The sequence below is a fragment of the Lagopus muta genome, chromosome 1 (genome assembly GCF_023343835.1).
Source record: "Lagopus muta isolate bLagMut1 chromosome 1, bLagMut1 primary, whole genome shotgun sequence".
Taxonomy (NCBI): Eukaryota; Metazoa; Chordata; class Aves; order Galliformes; family Phasianidae; genus Lagopus; species Lagopus muta.
The window spans coordinates 164,003,427-164,022,478 of NC_064433.1; the positions used below are offsets into that span (position 1 = coordinate 164,003,427).

Genomic DNA, 19,052 nt, shown 5'->3' on the forward strand with positions numbered 1-19,052 from the left:
AGCTTTTGATGTATCAAAAGGCTTAATTCAATGGGAGGCATCCTAATGAACATGCTGCAGTTATATTGGTCCTGGGAAGTACCGAACTCGAATGTGCGTGGAGACATCAGGTTTCTCATCTATGAAATTCCCATCTGTAGTAGGAAATGAGATAAGACTGGAGTTTGATGCCATCTGATACTGTGTCCTGTAAACAAGTTCCAGGTGGAGCATGGTGTGCTCATTCACAGTTCTGAGAAGTGGAAGTCTAAAAGCAGTTCATTCACAAAGAAAGGTTGGATACTTCAAAGCCTCAGGCTTGTCAATGTAACTATATCTGCAAGGCTTTTGGGATATCTGTGTACGTTGAAAAGCTTTAAATAACTTGGATTGCTGAATAAGGTCTCTTTTCTCTTATATTTTACATATGTGTTTGTAAATAAGTTATATTTATCTGGGAGTTGTTGGCACTGAGTGGTGCAGTTGACACACTAGAAGGGAGTTACACCATCCAGAGGGACCTAGACAGGCCTGCAAAGTGGGCATGCAAGAATCTAGTGATGTTTAACAAAGCCAAGTGTGAACTGTTGCACCTGGGTCAAAGCAATCGCAGATACGTGTACAAACTAGGAGGAAAACTTGAAAGCAGCCCTGCGTAGAAGGATTTAGGAGTCCTGATGGATGAAAGGCTGGACATGAGCCAGCAGTATGTGCTTGCAGCCTGGAAGGTCGGCTGCATCAAAAGAGGGGTGGCCAGCAGGGAGAAGAAGGAGATTGTCCCCCTCTGCTCTGCTCTTGTGAGGCCCCGTGTGGAGTACTGCATCCAGGCCTGGGACCTCCAGTATAAGAAGGTTGTGGAGGTCCTGAGGAGGGACCACTCCAACAAGATGATCAAACTGCTGGAGCACCTATCTTATGAAGCAAGTTTGAGGCAGTTGGGCTCGTTTAGCTTGGAGAAGAGAAGGCTCCAGAGGTACTTCCATGTGGCCTTCGAGTACTGGAAGAAAGCTTACAGGCAGGAGAGGACTGACTTTTTACAGGGTGTCATACTGATAGGGCAAGAGATAATGACTTTAAACTAAAAGAGGAGAGGTTTAGTTTAGTTTAGTTGTTAGGAAAAAAATTGTTACAGGGTGGTGAGAGGCTTGACTGCATTGACCAGAGAAGTTGTGGGTGCCCCATCCTGGGGGGCATTCAAGGCCAGGTTGGATGGGGCCCTGGGCAGCCTGAGCACCTGAGTAGCAGCACTGCCCATGGCAGGGATTTGGAACTGGGTGATCTTTAAGGTCTTTTCCAACTTAATTTATTCTATGATCTGTAAGCCTATGGGAATGATGAGCTTGTGCTTCCCTGCTGGTGGAAAGCATTGACTTCCGTCCATCCATTAGTCTTTGGAAAACATGATCTTGTTTGTCTTCTAGAAATGTGAAATTTGGCACTGATTATCTGGCTTCAGGTCTTGTTCTGTGCCTGAGCTCTGTAGGAGGGAAAAAATGCAAACATTAGAATGAGAATAATAGATGTGTATTTCAAGTAGTTAATCTGTTGTAAGGGCACTCTTGGCTCAAATAGCTCCTGTTTGGTATTTAAGCATTACTGTCTATTTGACATTTTATTCAATAAGAGTTGTTGTAGTATCACGGATGAATGTTCAGTGTTCTATTATGTTTTTTAGGTATACCTGAATAACTTCAGAAAGCATTACTTAAAGCATTGCTGATATTTTCTTACGAGTCTTTATAAAAGAGACTAAACATTTTATGTTGAGAAAAAAGGAACAAAAGTCCCATGAGGGGACTTGAAAGTTTGCTGCAGCCTGGGTTATTTCAAATAATGATTTGGAAACTGGTTTCTTAGCTTAAAAGATCTCAGAGTGATTTTGCTGTTGTTTAAATGCGAATTGCCATCGTATCATCATTTGCCTCTGATGGGAACTCCATGGCCATCCTGCCAGAAGTCAGCCAGGCAGAAAAACCTGATCGAATGCCAAGTGAGCCCACCTTTGCCTTGAGAGGCGATTTAGGTGACCTCTGAAGGTTTCTGCCTGTCGAAGTTATTGCATGATTTAGTTTCCACTTAATTATAGTAAACTACAACTGTCTTGAATTTCAGACAGCTAAGTCTAAAAACTGATTGCAGCGAAGTCCCTTCACGCAGACTTGGGGAGGACTTGTGTTTAGCATCTCAGCTCATTACCAAAGTAAGCTTAGGCATGCTTTTTTTTATTGCCTGTACCTTGAGAAGTAGTATGGTGGATTCTGACTCCAAAGGAGTTACTGCACAATGCATTTACTTTACGTATATCTTTTTTCTTTCTCTCTGTGCTGGAAGGCTGGTGGAATGGGAGAGGTCCTTTACAGACAATTAAAGATCTAAAGTATGTAACTGATCTTACGTAACTTCTCCTGTCTAAATTGGAGCAGGACAATACACCTTATTAACAGAATGGTGCCAAGTTCAGCCTGTTGAGGTTTTTTTTCTTCCAACTTAAGAAATCATGAGTATAACTTAGCTGACCTTAATTCACTTTCATGCTTACTGATATAAGCATGCTTTTAACCGGCTTACACAGTGATCAGCTGTAGTGATCTAAATGACTAAAATCTCATTGACTCATTATTGTGAGGCAGTGTCCTTGCTTAGAATAAGAGGAACTGAAGTAGTGTATTTTTTCTCATTTCCACTGTGGAATTATTTGTCAGTTTATGTAACTGTAGGTTACAAAGTACCCTACAGCAAAGGTAAAAGTAGCCTTTAGTTGTGCTATTCCAACTACTGGTTAAATATTTTAATCCCCAGGTAAGTTCTCTGTATGCCTCTCTTTAGAGGTGACAGCAGGTCTGTCCTGCTGCATGGCTTTTTCTCTTCTTCCCCAAAGTCTAGATTAGTGACAACCAAAGGTTTCTTTCTGAGATCTCACTCAGAGAGGTTGCTAAGCTGGGGAAATAAGATATTGAAAGAAGTGTTTGGATTCTTTGTGTGTGACTCTTCTCAAAAGTTCTGTGGAGTCAAGATCTGTAACTTGGCTCTCCATTTTAAGAATTTCTTCATCAAAGTGCAAGCACTCCTCTTTGCCTTTCCTGTTTCTGTTGAAAAGGAATAGCTAACTTGGTACCAGCAGTTCAGTTTCAGTGGAGACCATGAGGCAGAGCACTGGCTGCATGTAAATGAAGGCAGATATTGTTCTGAATCCTGGAAAAAAGGTATTGTGTTGTGGATAGTCATATTCAACTAGAGCTTGTTTGTGACCTCATTACCTCACTGAACTTACTACTGCATTTGTAGTAGTATGTTAAGATATTATTTAAATGCCTTTCAGTGTGTAATTCACCTCTTTTTTTTTTTTTTTTCCCTCCAGAAATGCTATGAACAAAAGCAGTACAAAAATGGACTCAAGTTCTGCAAGATGATCCTTTCTAACCCCAAATTTGCTGAACATGGAGGTAACTGCTCAACTCACAAGTTTTTGTTTTTCTTGTCCTGAGTTTTAGTCATTCTGTTCTGTACTGTTGAGAGAGAATGCAGCCTGTCACTGAGTTTTGTTCTGTCCTTGCAAGTGAATAATACTCTTGATTTTTTTTTTTTTTTTTTTTTTTTTTTTTTTTTTTTTTTTTTCAAATGTAGCACATTCATACCAAATTTCCACACTAGCTTATAGTCAGGAACATTCTGTGGCATGAGGATCAAATGATTCAGTGAAGCACATTTGAGTGAAGCTTCCACTTAATTTGCTTTTCTAGATTTTCAGGTTAGAATGTGAGTGTGTACTGTTTTATTTTTTTTCTTACATCTCTATTTAACTGCAAGCCCTACCTTCTTTTGAGCACTACACTAAGGTATTTTGCTAAGGAATTAAATCTTTCTTTTTTTGTCAACTAGATATTTTGAATTTCTTGTACTGCAGATCACATTGCTACTTAAGACAAACAGAGTGAAGTGTAAGAGTTGTGGTGTTAAGGCTGGCCTGTTCCTATAAATACTGCAGGAAATTGGACAGGAAAGTGTTGGTTCTATTTACATCTCTCAGAACTTAATCCTCACTAAGATACTCAAGTGCTGCTGCATTACAGGATATCTGTTGCATGGTTCAAGGAATACTTTTGATACAGGCATTTTTTGTTTGTCTGCTGTTGGAGCAATTTAACACAGACTGTGCATGTACTGAGTCAAAATTGTTTTGCTGTTTGACCTCATCAAATCTTGGCAAAATGTTTGACTAGTCATTCTTTCGTCTGTGCCTGGTGTTTCTTGGTTGTCTTCGTTACTTTCCTAGAGATAAAAGAACAGATTTTTTGTTGTCTCAAAATTAGGGAGTGGTCTCTGCCTCTGAGACCTCATCACTTGTCTCTGCTAGCACTTGTGCTTTTATAACCTCCTACTATGTGTTTCTGTATCTTTTCTGCTCTTGCTGTCTTAAACTTCTTCAGAACAGCTAGCTGCCTTGGCAGTCCACATACTGCATGGGCTCTAAGCCATGAGTGGCTTTGGAGCTTGGGAGCAAAGCCTGAAATGAACAGCTGAAGTAGAACTAAGCCAGCGAAATGATCTGATGGGAAGCTGTGCTGTTGTCACACTTAGCCTCAGAGATGAGGGATTATAAAGAATTGAGTGAGGTGATAAACATGGATTGCTGTGACTGGACAGCTATCTCCCTGGTGCGGGCAGGTAGCAGTAGCTTGTCCTCATGAGACCCCACCTGCAGTATAGTGTCCAGTTTTGGAGCCCCCAACACAAGAATGACATGGAATTGTTGGTGCAGGTCCAGATGAGGGCCACAAAGATGATCAGAGGGCTGGAGCACCTCCACTATAAGGACATGCTGAGACAGCTGGGGCTGTTCAGCCTGGAGAGGAGAAGGCTCCAAGTAGATCTCATAGCAGCCTTCCAGTACCTGAAGGGGGCCTGCAGGAAAGCTGGGGAGGGACTTGTTCAAGGGCATGTATCAACAGGATGAGGGAAAATGGTCTTAAATTGGAAAATAATAGATTTAGAGTAGGTATTAGGAAGAAATTCTTGACTGTGATGGTGGTGAGGCACTGGAACAGGTTGCCCAGAGAGACTGAGGATGCTCCCACCTGTAAGCATTCAAGGCCAGGCTGGATGGGGCTTTAAGCAACCTGGTGTAGAGGGAGGTGTCCCTGCCTACAGCAGGGGGTTGGAGCTGGATGATCTTAAAGGTCCCTTCCAACCCAAACCATTCTATAATTCTGTGATTCACACAGTACAGATGTGCTTTTTCAGCCTTCCTTATATTACTGAAAGGTATCATTCTGTCTTTCAGTGGTTAACTTAGAGTATGGGTATAGGGCAATCTGTTTAAAAAAAAAAAAAAAAAAAAAAAGTTGTCTTTGAATAATTGTTCACTTCTTTAAAAGTACACCTGGAGACAGGTCTACTAATGAAGTTAAAGTGAGTGTTACAACTAAACTTGATCACAAGCCCTTTCCATTAACAAGCTTTGTAGTTTGAGGGAAAATGGAATACTTGGATGAAAATGAAACTGTTGTCTGGCAGTGGGCAAAAATAAGCGGTCTCCTATTTAGTAGGGAAGATGATCTAAAAGAAACCACCCACGAATTTGCAACAGCTTTCTGGCACAGCACATGCTTACATACAGCTTGTTTTTCAGTGTTACTTGAAGGACGGAGGAAGAAGAGCGATAGTCATATCAACGTATTTGGAATCTTTTGCTTCTCAGAGTACTGATTAAAATCCTACTTAGAGAGACTTTCTTCTCCCAAGTGCTATAGCAGGAAAAATGGTCCTCTTAACTTATGATTTTGAGGCAATCTGCAGTAAATAAACAGACTGTGACAAAGATTTTTGTTTCTTATGGTGTGACACAACCTAAATAATTTGTTGTTCTGCCTATGTGAAACCTTAACATATAATGAAAAGCACTTTAAAACTGCTGTAGCTAATTGTTAACTCACTTAGATAAATGCATTTTTTGCGAATAAAATTTGTGTTGTCTGCATTCGTCACATCTGTATTAAGCTCTGCAAAAGACTTCAAACTCAGTTTCAAGAAAGGAAATGCCTCCATATAACGGTCTTCAGCTGTGCTAGGCAGCTATCCTGATCTAAATTTATCATTTAATGGGGAACTTCACTGTGTAGCAACTTCAAAGGATATCTGTATTGTGAAACTGGCATATGGGAAATCAAGAGCATAAGTATATGATATTTCTTACAGAGACGCTGGCTATGAAAGGATTGACTTTGAACTGTTTAGGGAAGAAGGAAGAAGCATATGAATTTGTTCGTAAAGGACTCCGTAATGATGTAAAGAGTCACGTCTGTATCCTTTGTAATACAAAACCTGATCTCTTTTGCTTTCTTCTCACTTGTGTGCATGATTTTGGTGCTGCATCAGCCTTTACTTTTGAAGTATACAATGTGGTCTACATATAAAAGGAAGTTGGAAATGAGGTGTGTGTGATGATTGTTAATTTGCAATCAAGTACTTCAAGTAGAACTTCTATTTCGTTTATACAATCATACAGAATCTTTAAGAAAAACAAAATGCCTTTCATGTTTAAGTTTCTTACACAATGACGGGTGCTTGCTTTCTGCAGGAAATTGTGTGTAAAATGTGGCTCATTTCTGGAGTTTGTCTTTCTTAATGAGAGTGTAAGAAATCTTGTCTAGAGGTACTGTGAAAACATATACTTGTTATTTGGAAATCTGAATTTTGAGTAGTGATTTTGGGGCTACTGGCTTGATGACTGCCATTCTCTTCTCAGCTTATCTTCCAAAAATCTGCAACTTAGAGACATGCCAAATACTCAGTAGTTTTGGGGGTAGCTGTCTTTTGTCATGCCACAGGCAGGTGACTACTTCAGCTTTGCTGTATACATTTGCACACATATCAAGCTTACTCAGGGATGAGTTTCCAATTGTCTTTTTTTAACCATAAAAAAGATAAAATTGTCCTTAGGAATCATACTTGAAGTGCTGTGTGGTTATCACAGTGCAGTTGCTGTTTACTCCTGTTTTAAACTCCCAGGAAGCTGGAGGTTATGGGAAAACATAACAAGGCTAAGAAACACTTCTAAGCACAGAGAAGTCTTCAGTTTGTAGAGAGAGGACAACCCATAGAACAAGCAAATACAACTTGTACTTTCCCAATCTAAAGGGTTGAACATCTCAGAAATACCAAAGCAACTTTCTTCTGTGGAAGACTTCTCACAGATTAAGTCGGGAAGCAAAATAATGTGGTTGAGTTAAGGAAGTGTTTTTGTTCTTCCAGCAAAAATTCCAGTGTGGGATTTATCTGCAACCTCCATTCTTACCTGCAAGACTATCTTTAAACCATGTAGAACCCTTGTTTTCAAATGCTGGGAGGGCTCACTGCAAGAATTGGGTTTTATTTCAAGGGTTGGAGCCAAAGAGATGCTTCCTGGCAAAGTACTTGTACAAAAACCAAACAACTCCATAAGGGAGTTCTTGTGAGTTTTTCACTGTTTTACTGACTTCTGGAATTTCTCTTACCACAAGATGACCACAAGGTATTCTTTCTTATTCTGACTTCAAGTAGTGTAGACCCATCTGAATCCACTTAGGTATGCATTCCCTTGTTTACCTCCTTTCCTTTTGTTTTTTTTAAAGCTGTATCCGTAGCATTATCACTAAGCATACCACCACCTCTTGCACTCAGCTGTTATGTAGCTCTCCAAAGTTTCCCTTCATGTCTTGAGCAATTTGCCTGTAGAATTACATTTCTACTGAGCAAAAGCTTACCAATAACAAATCAATTTCCAACAGATATGGGAAGTTTGACACAGTATTTCAGTTGTCAACTTACGATTAAGAAATTTATTAAGAAATGGGAAAGTTATTAAGAAATGGGAAATGTCTTTTAGTACCATGCTTAAAAGAGCAGCTGCCAATCACAGTGTCACTGCCCAAATATATTTCCTCTGATGGTGAGACTTCAGTGTGTACAAAGTCAAGAGAAGAGACTGTATTCTGTCCCATGAGAAACTCAGTTTGAGGCTTAGCTTTCTAATAATAAAGGTCTGTTCTGCATAATTTGTAAGGGCTTATGACCAGCCCTGATGTTCTGATGGAAGCTTGATAATAAACTGATGCTCCGTACCACCTAAGCAGAGCTTGGGAAGATCTCTAAAATAATATTTACATTCCCCCTGAAATGAAGCACTGACATCTTAATGCCTGTCAGTTTGATTAGACAGAGAAGCTGGGACTAGCCACTAAAATCATGTCTTTTGAGAAGCTGGTTTCAAGGAGGAGCAATCTATCTATTTTATTTTCTAGCAGTAATGTTTGAAAGTGTTTTTGATGTATTTTGTCCTCTGTACTTTTTAAAAACATATGGCAGATGATGATTAAAGTATGACTGGTCACCTTGGAGTTCTGATTTGTTTATGGAATAATGGAAGAAAGTTTTAATTCCTCTGCCATTTCACATAGTTTCCCACTTTGAGGTTCTGGAGGAAAATAAAACTAAACTGTTCAGAAATGTGGAAACATTACAGGCTGCCCAAAGAGGCTGTAGATGCCTCATCCCTGGAGGTGTTCAAGGCCAGATTGGATGGGGCCCTGGACAGCCTGGGATAGCATTAAATGTGGAGGTTGGTGGCCCTGCATGTGGCAGGGGGGTGGAGATTCATAATCCTTGAGGTCCCTTCTAACCCTGGCCATTCTGTGATTCTGTGAAATTTTGTTGTCGAGCTACAGATGAGCTTTGACCCATTTTGAATATAATTTCAATCATGGTTGGTCAGAGCTATAGGCTTACTTTGGTGTTTAGTGCATCAGGAAGTGATGTGTTATTGTTTCAGTGCACTACGGGAATGCATGCAAGGCTGGCCCAAGCTGTCTACTATGATTTCTTAGTAGTGTTGTGTTTTATTGGCCTATATTGGCTGTTGTATTTTCTTGTGCTTGATTTCTGCCATTGTGCAGACCTATTTCCAAAGGAGTTTTTGCCTTTCTTTACTTGATTGTTTTGTAAGGAATGTGGTTAATGGAGATTTGAAACGGAACACCACTTGGATCTGGGAATAATAGCAATACCCCATAAATTACTTGAAGCCTTATCTTCATTAGGCTACAAATTCTCTTGCACTGATTGGTCTTGCTCTGGGCAGGAATCTAAACTATCAGTAGTTTGTTCTTGAGGCTGATATGGAGGCTTGAGGCTGCATTTAAGTCTGATCCATGTCCTTAATACTTGTCTCTAAGAGACAAGGAGCATCAATAGACAGTAGCTGCAGCATTAGGCCAGCTGCTCTCACTGTATCCAAAATTGTTTGTTCCTTTTAGTCTTATGGCAGCAACAGCAGCTCTGCTAGCAGGCTCAAGGATGAATACTGAGTTTGTCAATGGCTCGTGTTCCAGTAGGGACAGAAGCCAGGATCTCTTGCTTGTACATTATCTGCTTCCTTCAGACTGTTGATTATTAAAACACTTTTGGAGACTTGTCCTTTGTCATTCATAATTACAAACTGCCTTTCTTAATGTCTAGAACTTAAGGCCTTTCTAAGTAAGGAGGAACTTACCTTTCTACTTATTTGTCCGTGTTAGTGCTTTGAATTTTCTTGCTATGCTTTCTCAGTAGTTTCCAAACAATAGCATCTTTAGGGGGAACAGTTGCTTCATTTTCACCTCAGTATAATGAGACATCTTAAATGTTTTTTTTTTCTCTGTTAGCTCTGTGAGCTTTTTGTCTTTTAAACTGAAAATGGGTTAAGGATGCCTATAGCTCTTCCCAACTGGATTCAGCTGGTTCTGAAGCACATTGGAGAGCCTCGTGAGAGAACTTAAGAGCCACTTTTGATTTGAATGTGTTGAGTTACTAGTGCAGACTTACTAGTGCTGCCCCAATGAGCTACTAATATCCTGAAGTAGCAAGTAGTATATCAAGCAATATCTTTGTTAATATAACTCTAGGAAACTGTTGTAAACACACAGGATAGATAATGTGTTGCTATGGTACCACTTGGTTTCATGTTTTTAATTCAAAACCTTTCCAATTTTTCAGTTGTTTGTTGTTGTTTTTTTTTTCTCCCTAAGAAAAAGTTATTTAAACAGATGCTTGGGGAGAGAAGTCTATTGAAATGTGAAATGATACACTGATGGAAGTCTGAGATCCTGTGAATCTGGTAAATACTTCAGTGCCCAGAAATGTTGAAATATCCTCTTCTCAATTAATAAAGGGTAGCTCTGTTTTTATCCCTTACTGTAAAATCTGGACACTAAGGTTGCAGATTGGCAGGGATGGAAGGGTAAAACTTGTGCACCAGTTGTATTTGTAGGCAGAGATAATTCTTGGGGTGAAAAGTCCCATTTTGGTTACAGTAGTGTGCTTTTAAACAATACTTCTCTAGGGTGCCTTTAAGACTTTGAGTTGTTTAGTCTGTATAGCAAAGTTTGGTGGGGAGGTATGTTATGAATGTGATTTAATGGAAGATTTTATGATGTGTTTTACATATTTGGAAGCCGTTCAATTTAACTTCTGACAGTAAAGTCTGATTGCAGTAATCAAACTTAATTTACGAGGGTACTGATCTTCAAGGAAGCTGCAGAGTTATTTGTTCTGTAACACCAATGCACTGTAGTTACTCTGTGTAAATTGTGGACGTGTCTTCCTTAACATGTATTAGGTTGGCACGTCTATGGTCTTTTGCAGCGTTCTGATAAGAAATACGATGAAGCCATCAAGTGCTACCGGAATGCACTCAAGTTGGATAAGGATAATCTGCAGATCCTGAGAGATCTCTCACTGTTGCAGATTCAAATGAGGGATTTAGAAGGATATAGAGTAAGTATTCTATTTAAACTCCTATTTATTGCTGTTTGTATTCTCTTATGTTCCATTTTTTAATTCTTTTATTGGTAGTCATTCTGTTACTACTTGTTTTTGATATTTCAAAGTAGGAAGTGTTTTAAGTTCTTGTTTGTGTATGAAAATGAATTGCAGTAGGGCTCTGTTATTCTCTATTGAGAACACACCCCCAGAAGTACGTTTACTCTTTAAAACTTGACTAGTGAATCACCTTTTAAAATTCAGGCTATCCACCATTTTTTACTAAAATAAAAAGTATAAGACCTAAAGCTTAACATGTATTGTGTTACTGGAAGGTACTGCAAGCAATGTTTTGGTTGTAAGTACTGAGGGTGTTTTCTTGTGAGAAATACATTCTCACTCCAGTGAACTTTTTAAAATGTTGTAAATGAGCAAGGAAATGAAATATCTCTAAGTCAAAGGAATTATGATAGAGATGATCCCTAACCTACAAGAAGGGCTTTTGCAAAAAAACAAATCACAGAATCACACAGAAATAATTCCAGGTTACTCTGAAAGTCTGTAGAAACTTGTGCCAGTCATGATATTTCAAAGCAGAGTAGGAAAAAAAAGGATGTTAAAATATTTTGGGTACTGGTATGACTTATGGAATCATGAAACTGCTTTTATTCTGTTTTGAGAGCATTATTATATAGCGATTCCTTCTCCCTTCAGTAAAATGCACTCTGTTTTATTGAGTATGTGGGAAACTTGCCCTGTGCTAATTGCTTTCTTGAATTCAAATACAGATTTTATCATGAATAACAGCTTTAAATTTCTGTAAGAACTGAGTCAGTGATTTCAAAGTGGCTGAATGTATTTGGCTGCCAAAGTGTTAGAGGACTGGACTGTGGGTTTTAGCATTAGGTGGTTTCCTTCACTGATCATGTTGAATTCTCAAATAGAGGAAGAGTGGATAGCTGACTTAAAGCTGTGGCGCGGCTCAATAAGGGAGATTAGAGAAGCAGTGCTTAATGTAAGTAGCAGGACTTTGTGCCTGGGCATGAGAAGGGTGGGACAGCTTTTCCAGTGGCAGTGAGCTAGTGTTTATTAATGACACACCTCTGAGGTTTCAGTGTTCTAGCTTTGGGAATAAGGCCGGCCCTAAGAGAGGCTTCTTAAAATGACACTTCTTATGTACCAAAAAATAGTGTTGTTTTTTCTTTGTGCCATGACTATGTTTAAAATGTAGATTTATATGATAGTTTGTGGTAATAATGTAGTAACTTAACCTCTCTGTTTTTTTTTAATGTCTTTCTTTTTACTCAAGGAGACGAGATACCAGTTACTTCAGCTGCGCCCCACACAACGAGCTTCCTGGATCGGATATGCAATTGCATACCACTTACTTAAAGATTATGATATGGCCTTAAAACTACTTGAAGAGTTTAGAAAAACCCAACAGGTAAGACTTGCTATTCTATTCAGGAAATTCTTTACAGATAAGAGAGAATCTGAAGAACTGGCAGCTGGAACTAGATGATCTTTAAGGTCTCTTCTAACCCAAGCCACTTTGTGAATTAGTTTTTCATAATTAGGGAAACCAAATTATGAATCATTTAAGAATTAGGAAGACATTTCTATTATTTCTGGAACTTTTTCCTTTGAACATTTAGATATCTCAAAGAGCTAGCAGCTGATGCAAATTATACAGGATCACTTGTTCCCTGGCAGTAAGCTGTCAGGTAGATTGATGTGAAATAACTTAATGTCTCTGAGGCCTGTAGCCAAAGAAAACCACTGTTGATCTTGTCTCATTATAGTAGGTAAAACTTCAGAAAGCACCATTTAACATTGGATGTGTGCACACACATTCTGTCTCTTCTGCCATAACCTGGATTTCATTGCACCTCTACAAATATCAGGAAAAGAAACTGCTGTTGTTTTATGTACATCTGTATGCTATTCACTTGTCCTTGGTATCAGGGTTGCAAGAAAACAGAGATAGAAAGCCTTATGTTTGAGAAGATCATAGAATCCTTAGTTGGAAGGGTCCTTTGAAGGCATCTAGTGTAGCTCCCCTGCAATGATCAGGGACACCACAAATAGATCAGGTTGCCCAGGGCCTGATCCAACCTTATCTTGAAAGTCTTCAGGGCTGGGACGTTAACCACATCACTAGGTAACCTGTTCCAGTGCCTCACTACCCTCACTGTAAAAGATTTTTTTCCTTATATCTAACCTAAATCTATGCTCTTTGAGCTTGAAGCCATTTCTCCTTGTTCTATCACTGCAGGCCCTGCTAAAGAGTCTGTACCTTTCTTTCCCGTAGCTCCTCTTCTGGTGCAGCCCAAAAGATCTGGTGTTACTGAAACTTGTTTGAATAAATCAATGCCAAGATTCCTGAGTAAAACTCTTTTTTTTTAAAAGGAGGTTTGATTTATTTCTATTATTAGTGACTTGGAATTGTAAAGTTTGAATTAACAGAGTTGGATGAATGATAACAGTGGATTAACCTGTAATGTAGAAATTAAAACCATGTTTTTTGAGAACTTGCACGGGTGCTAAGATATTACCTGATCTATAGATTGTGGTTGTTGTTTTGTGTTAACAAAGATGTGGCATCCGATCTGAGATAAATGCATTTGAGATCCCATTGTGCTGCCAGAAGTGGACTAACTTAGGAAAAGGAAATCAGCAGTTGCTAGGAGAGAGTCCAGTGTTTGTGTGTTGATCATGTATCATGGTCAAGTAGAAGGCTTTGTATGCCAGGGATACATAGCTTGATATTACTGGAGAGCTGTCATTCCAGTGTTGAATAAAAGCTGAAAATAATCTATTTAAATAAAAATTGGGTCATTTTTTGGGTGTTTGACAGCCAAGAAGTTATGGCTCACTAATGAATCAGCAGAGCCCTATCTGAGCTCAGTGTTGAAATGAATTTTGTAATTAAAAATAATGTATAATAGATGTAAAAACTGCAAATGACAAATTGTAAGAAGTTGAGGCTTTCTTAATATCAAAGAGCACTTAAAATTAGTCTTGACTCTCTGGAGAGAGTGGAAGTGATGCTGCTAATGCTGTTGCCTTTTCTTAAAGACTGTGTGTAAATATGTTTATCTGAGGGCAGTCGTGGCCATATACTCTTCAGTGTAGTAACCAAGCCAGATTTGAATACCATCTGCCACAGATAATATTAAATCAGTTGAGTCTGTGGAATTTATCACAATCCTTAAAAGAAAAAGAAAAAAATGAATAAATCTTGAGATGTGTAATTCTGCTGCCATTTTTTTTTTTTTTTTTGGAAGACTGGAAAGATTTGGGAAATGTCAGTAAATAAGACAAAGCTTCATACTTCAATAATACAAGCAACGTGAACTATTTTTACTGTTGCTTAGCATAATACTTGCCAGACCAACAGCAGATGTTCAGGCATTAGAGGACAGAAATATACCATAAGTGCTGGACAGTGTGAGTTTGTAGAAAATCAGTTATGTCAAGTGTTTTGTGATTGATAGATATGGTTATGTGATGAATTCTGTTTTCTCCTCTACGTCATTACAGTTGACCACATTAGTTTCCATGTGTCTTGCAAACAGAAAACGTTTTGTGCCTTGTGCTTTTGTGCTTTGCTGTAGAAGCTTTCTGAGAAGTGCAAACCCACATACAGTCCAGCTGCTGGAATAGAGCAGAGTTTAAGTTCTCTGCACTCAAGAGAGCCTTAGCAAAATCACAGCTCAGTTTTGCTACACATTGGCCCTTCTGTAGTTCCCAAGTGTGCTGCTGGTGCAGTCTCTGGATATTTAAGTTGTGTGCTTAAAATGGTTTAGCTCACTATACTTGTGAATTTGAGGAATTGTGTTTGTTAGCTTTAATTGATAAATCTCTCCCCTTGCCCCACGCTTTGTATTTACTTGAGCCTAACGGATGTGTTTTTGTGACCGACTTGGAGTATTGTGTATCACTTTCAAATGGTGCTGGTATTCAGTGTTTGAAACTGAAGGGTTTCTAAGTCACTAGTGAATGGCAGTCATGGGCAGACTGATGTTTTAGAGGAGTGTTATGGCTATTTGTGTTAGGTTTGATACTGTTTACCAGTTCTGTTAATGAATAAAAAAGGAATAAATGTGAAATACTGCTGTCACAATAATTGATAAGTAATAGCAATGTTGGTGATCATAGCCGTTTCCTTGGATTACTCAGGCGACTTTGTCCATTGAAATGTGAGTTAATGCAGCCAAAATCAAGCACTAAAACTAAGAAAATGAAGGAACAGACATTTTACTGATTGTAGATGGATAGTGAATATGTTAAGATGCAGTATTATGGAATAACAGAGCTGATTAACTGCGAGCCATTGCCAAAACCAGCAATCTGATGTCCAGTGTGCTCCCACTGCTTCTTTGTGCAGCACTGTTTGGCTCGTGTGGTTCAGGAAGCAAAAAGACAGAGATGTAATCACTTTTTAGAAGGAGTCATTGGCTGAACTGTGAGGTGAGAGGGGAAAAGGAAGGGAAATAATGGAGGGAAGTGGACTGCCTCTGTTGATCCAGGCTATGGTTGGGTTGGCTTAGTTTACTGTAAAATCGTCTCTCAGTGCTTGCTTCTGGGTGATAAGCAGGAAAGACCTTCATTTCTGAGAAGAAACAGGGGTTTGCTCTATTGAGGTCTGATTACTGGGAGATCATGGCTTTCTGATGATATTAGAAAATAAAAAGCTATAGGGAAAGATGAGAGCACTAGAGAAAATGCTGTTTGATGAAAGGTGGAGACCCCATTGGTTTCCTGCAAGCAGGGGGAAAAAAAAAGGTGATTCTGGTCTGTACTGATTTGGGGGGATTTTGAGGGAAGAATGATAATCAGGGAGGTTACTGAGAAAGGAGAAAACCAAGGACAAATAGTGGCTGGAGGCTGAACAAATTTGAATGATAAATCACTTTCCATCAGTGACAGTTTAATTCTAGTGGTTAAGTTAACATTAAGAATGGTGAATTTTCTGTCTTAGTCTTTCAAGATCTAGATCAATGCTGCTTGCCGTCTGGAAGTTGTAAATTAGCCAGATGCACAAGATTTCAGCCAAAAACAGGTGATGAGGTGGAGTGCAGAGATCGCTACAGGAAATACAAGAGTCTGTGCTGTACAAATTAAATGAATGGTTTAAGAGTTGCTTTGAAATCTGAACTTCAGGAACCAAAGTTTAAAACAATTATGCAATTTGTTTTACTGTTACATTTCCCATTTTTCCTTTCCAGAGCAGAATTTATACTCTTCATTTTTATTTTATTCCTAATTTCTGCATCAGGCCCACAATTACAGATATGGACAGAAAACCTCTGGAGTTCTGGGGGTTTGTTCTTAGGTATGTTTTGGCTGCATCTTGTCACATTCTTTCAGTGACAGTTGTGGTAGGGTGGCTGCAGTTGTAAAACAGATTTTTTTTTTTTATTGTTGCTCTTGAGGAGAGGAAGAATTTTCTCTTGAAAGAGCAGAATTGAGCTCCAGAGAAAGTTGAGCATCTCATATACAGCAAGGCTCGTAATTTTCCTGGGTGGAGGGAAGAATAAAGATGTGTTGTTTGGCAATAGCAATGGAGTGTGTATGAGGAGGAACTTTTTATAGAATCAGTTGGGACAGTCTATTGTTCAGATTAAGCACTGAGGTCTTAAGCTGTTTGTCTTCCGATGAATTGCATGTTTAAGCAGTCTTTAACCTGATAGATTTTCAGAAAGGTTTCTTTTTAGAGAGAATTTTGAAATCTTATCTGTAATTGCTCTGGGAGACAGAAAGCACAGTAAGTTTCCAGTGGATTTGTCCTATATTTGAGAAGGAAGGAAGTCAGTGATTCTTTGTTGTTTCACAATTTCTTTTCTATTAGTCCTGCCAAGCCAGGACAGAGAAAGTTTAATTGATATCTACTTCTCATCTTTGATATCACAGCACATTAGAATGGTTTGGGTTGGAAGGGACCTTTAAGATCATCCAGCTCCAACCCCCTGCTGTAGGCAGGGACACCTCCCTCTACACCAGGTTGCTCAAAGCCCCATCCAGCCTGGCCTTGAATGCTTTCAGGTGGGAGCATCTTCAGTCTCTCTGGGCAACCTGTTCCAGTGTCTCACCACCTTCACAGTCAAGAATTTCTTCCTAATATCTACTCTAAATCTACCCTATATTTTTTTTTAAGGTTGTTGGGGTCATCTCTCTTTATTTTAAAGGCCATTTAAAGATGATTGATAATGTGCCAGAAAACTGTGCTACCTGAGTAACTTAAACATAAGTGTATTGAATTGGAGGGACAGTATTTTTATAAAGGAAGTGAAGGAAAAAGAACGGATGCTCTGCAGTTCTTCAGTTCTGTGGTGTTGCAGTGCTGATAACCAGAAAAGCCCGTGTGAATGCTTATTGTGTGTGGCTGTTTTGACAAGTAGATAATGCTCTCCAGGTAATGCTGTTTTTGTTGATGTTTAATAGGGGTAAAAAATGAGCAAAAGTAGAAGCAGAAATGGAAATGCAGATGGAGGAAATATAAGAAAAGAATAGGATTCTTGCTAGCTGCTGACTCTAGTGGGTGCAAGGCAAGGCCAATCACCTTTGTTCCATTAGTCATCTTTTGCTATATGTCAATAGTTATAAATAAATAAAAGAATGCTGCTACTTTCAGCCCCAAACCTGATGTTCATGGTCAGATACGTGCTTCTTTACAACACTGTATTTACTTATGCTGTCCTTCCTTCTTAAATATATACCATACTATAAATTTTCCTCTGGGCTGCTTTTTCAAGGAATATGTAAGCAGCAATGTTAAATCTCAAATCTGGATCGTACTCAGAAGAGCTGGAAGGAAGAGTTGAGGACAATATTCTTTTAATATGAACACTAATTTCAACCAGCTAAATGTCTTTTGTTTATTGTTGTTTAGTAAATTCTTTGTTTTTTCAATGAAGTTGGTAGAAAAGTCCTACTCAGGGAACAGTAATTGTAAAGCATTTGGTGACCAATGTGACTGAGAAGTCTTGTTTGCTGAGGAATAAACAGAATATATGGTGTCACAGGAAAGAAAATTGGTAACAGTTTTTCAAGCTGAGCTGCTGTTTGTCTATTTTTACTACAGTGGAACAAAAAGTAACAAAATCTCCTACATGTAGACTGTGATTGCCTTTTCTTCTTCGATTTCATAATAATAATGAACTGCTGTGAAGGTGTGCTGGGCCTTGTCCATTGCTTCTATGTTTGCTCTCTGAAATCCTTGCAATTTACAACTTCTGTGCATATTAGCAAAGACCATTTGTAATGAAATTATCACGACTCTAGGAAGACTTATGACTGCCTGAATGTATTTAAGGGAGAAGGAAATACTTTTGAATGTGTCATCCTTTTTCAGTGGCTGATGCATTAGTGGGAAGTGGGTGGCACACTAGTTTTACTATATGTATGCAGGCCTCAAAAGAATTAGCTGTTGTTTGAAGACACTGCATTGCTTGTGAACTGTTACTTTCAATGGAATTCAAGTGTAGTACAGAGTGTTTAGCTAGAAAAGAATAGTTCAGGTTTCTTACATGAAAAAACTGCAAGTTTTTCAATCTGAGGCCAATGTTTGAGTGGTTCCTTGTTCTTTGGAAATAATTCATTCCAGAATTTGCGTTATATTGAAATGCAGTATTGTGAAATCTAAGGAACCTGCTGCAGAGCTTAGGTCAAAATTACTGTGCTGTACCTGAGTCCTTCAAAAGGAGCGAGATTGCTGAGACCTTCCTCTGAGGGAATGCAAGAATTCTGTTTTTATTGGCCTGGCCACAGTGGTAGAGAAAAGTGAAGTAGAGAAATAACAACAGTGGGTATCCTGAATGTGCTTAATTTGTTTGTGAATATAGAGATTTTCACATTTCTGAATGCCTGGGAGGGTGTATATAGACATGATACATTGTGTTGTCTCTGAATTGTGTGTTCTGTAACATTGCATATAGTTGAGATACAGGCAGATGGCATGTGGTAACTGATCGATTGCTTTTTTTTCCCTAGATTCCTCCAAATAAAATAGATTATGAATATAGTGAACTGATTTTATATCAAAATCAAGTGATGAGAGAGGCAGATCTGTTTCAGGAGTCTCTGGAACATATAGAGACATACGAAAAGCAAATATGTGATAAACTAATAGTAGAAGAAATCAAAGGTAAGTTGTTCTTGTCTCAGTCAGTTTTGTTCTAAACTTTTGCTACCAGCTTTCAGATATGGTAATGTGTTCAAAGAATAAATGTGAAATCTTTAATTTTGAGCAATTAATATTGGGAAACTGTTAAAACAGGATCTACAGTGCTGTGCTC

The 19,052-nt window shown here is 38.8% G+C and overlaps 1 protein-coding gene across 2 annotated transcripts in view; it reads left to right on the plus strand.

The window, feature by feature from the left end:
- NAA16 (N-alpha-acetyltransferase 16, NatA auxiliary subunit) overlaps positions 1 to 19,052 on the plus strand; it is a 65,511-nt gene that overhangs the window by 8,697 nt on the left and 37,762 nt on the right. For both annotated transcript variants that reach the window (XM_048932738.1, XM_048932749.1), the window contains exons 2-6: positions 3,338 to 3,422; positions 6,175 to 6,279; positions 10,610 to 10,767; positions 12,062 to 12,196; positions 18,748 to 18,901. In XM_048932738.1, coding sequence (XP_048788695.1) covers positions 3,338 to 3,422; positions 6,175 to 6,279; positions 10,610 to 10,767; positions 12,062 to 12,196; positions 18,748 to 18,901 — 637 coding nt within the window. The remainder of the gene's footprint in view (positions 1 to 3,337; positions 3,423 to 6,174; positions 6,280 to 10,609; positions 10,768 to 12,061; positions 12,197 to 18,747; positions 18,902 to 19,052) is intronic.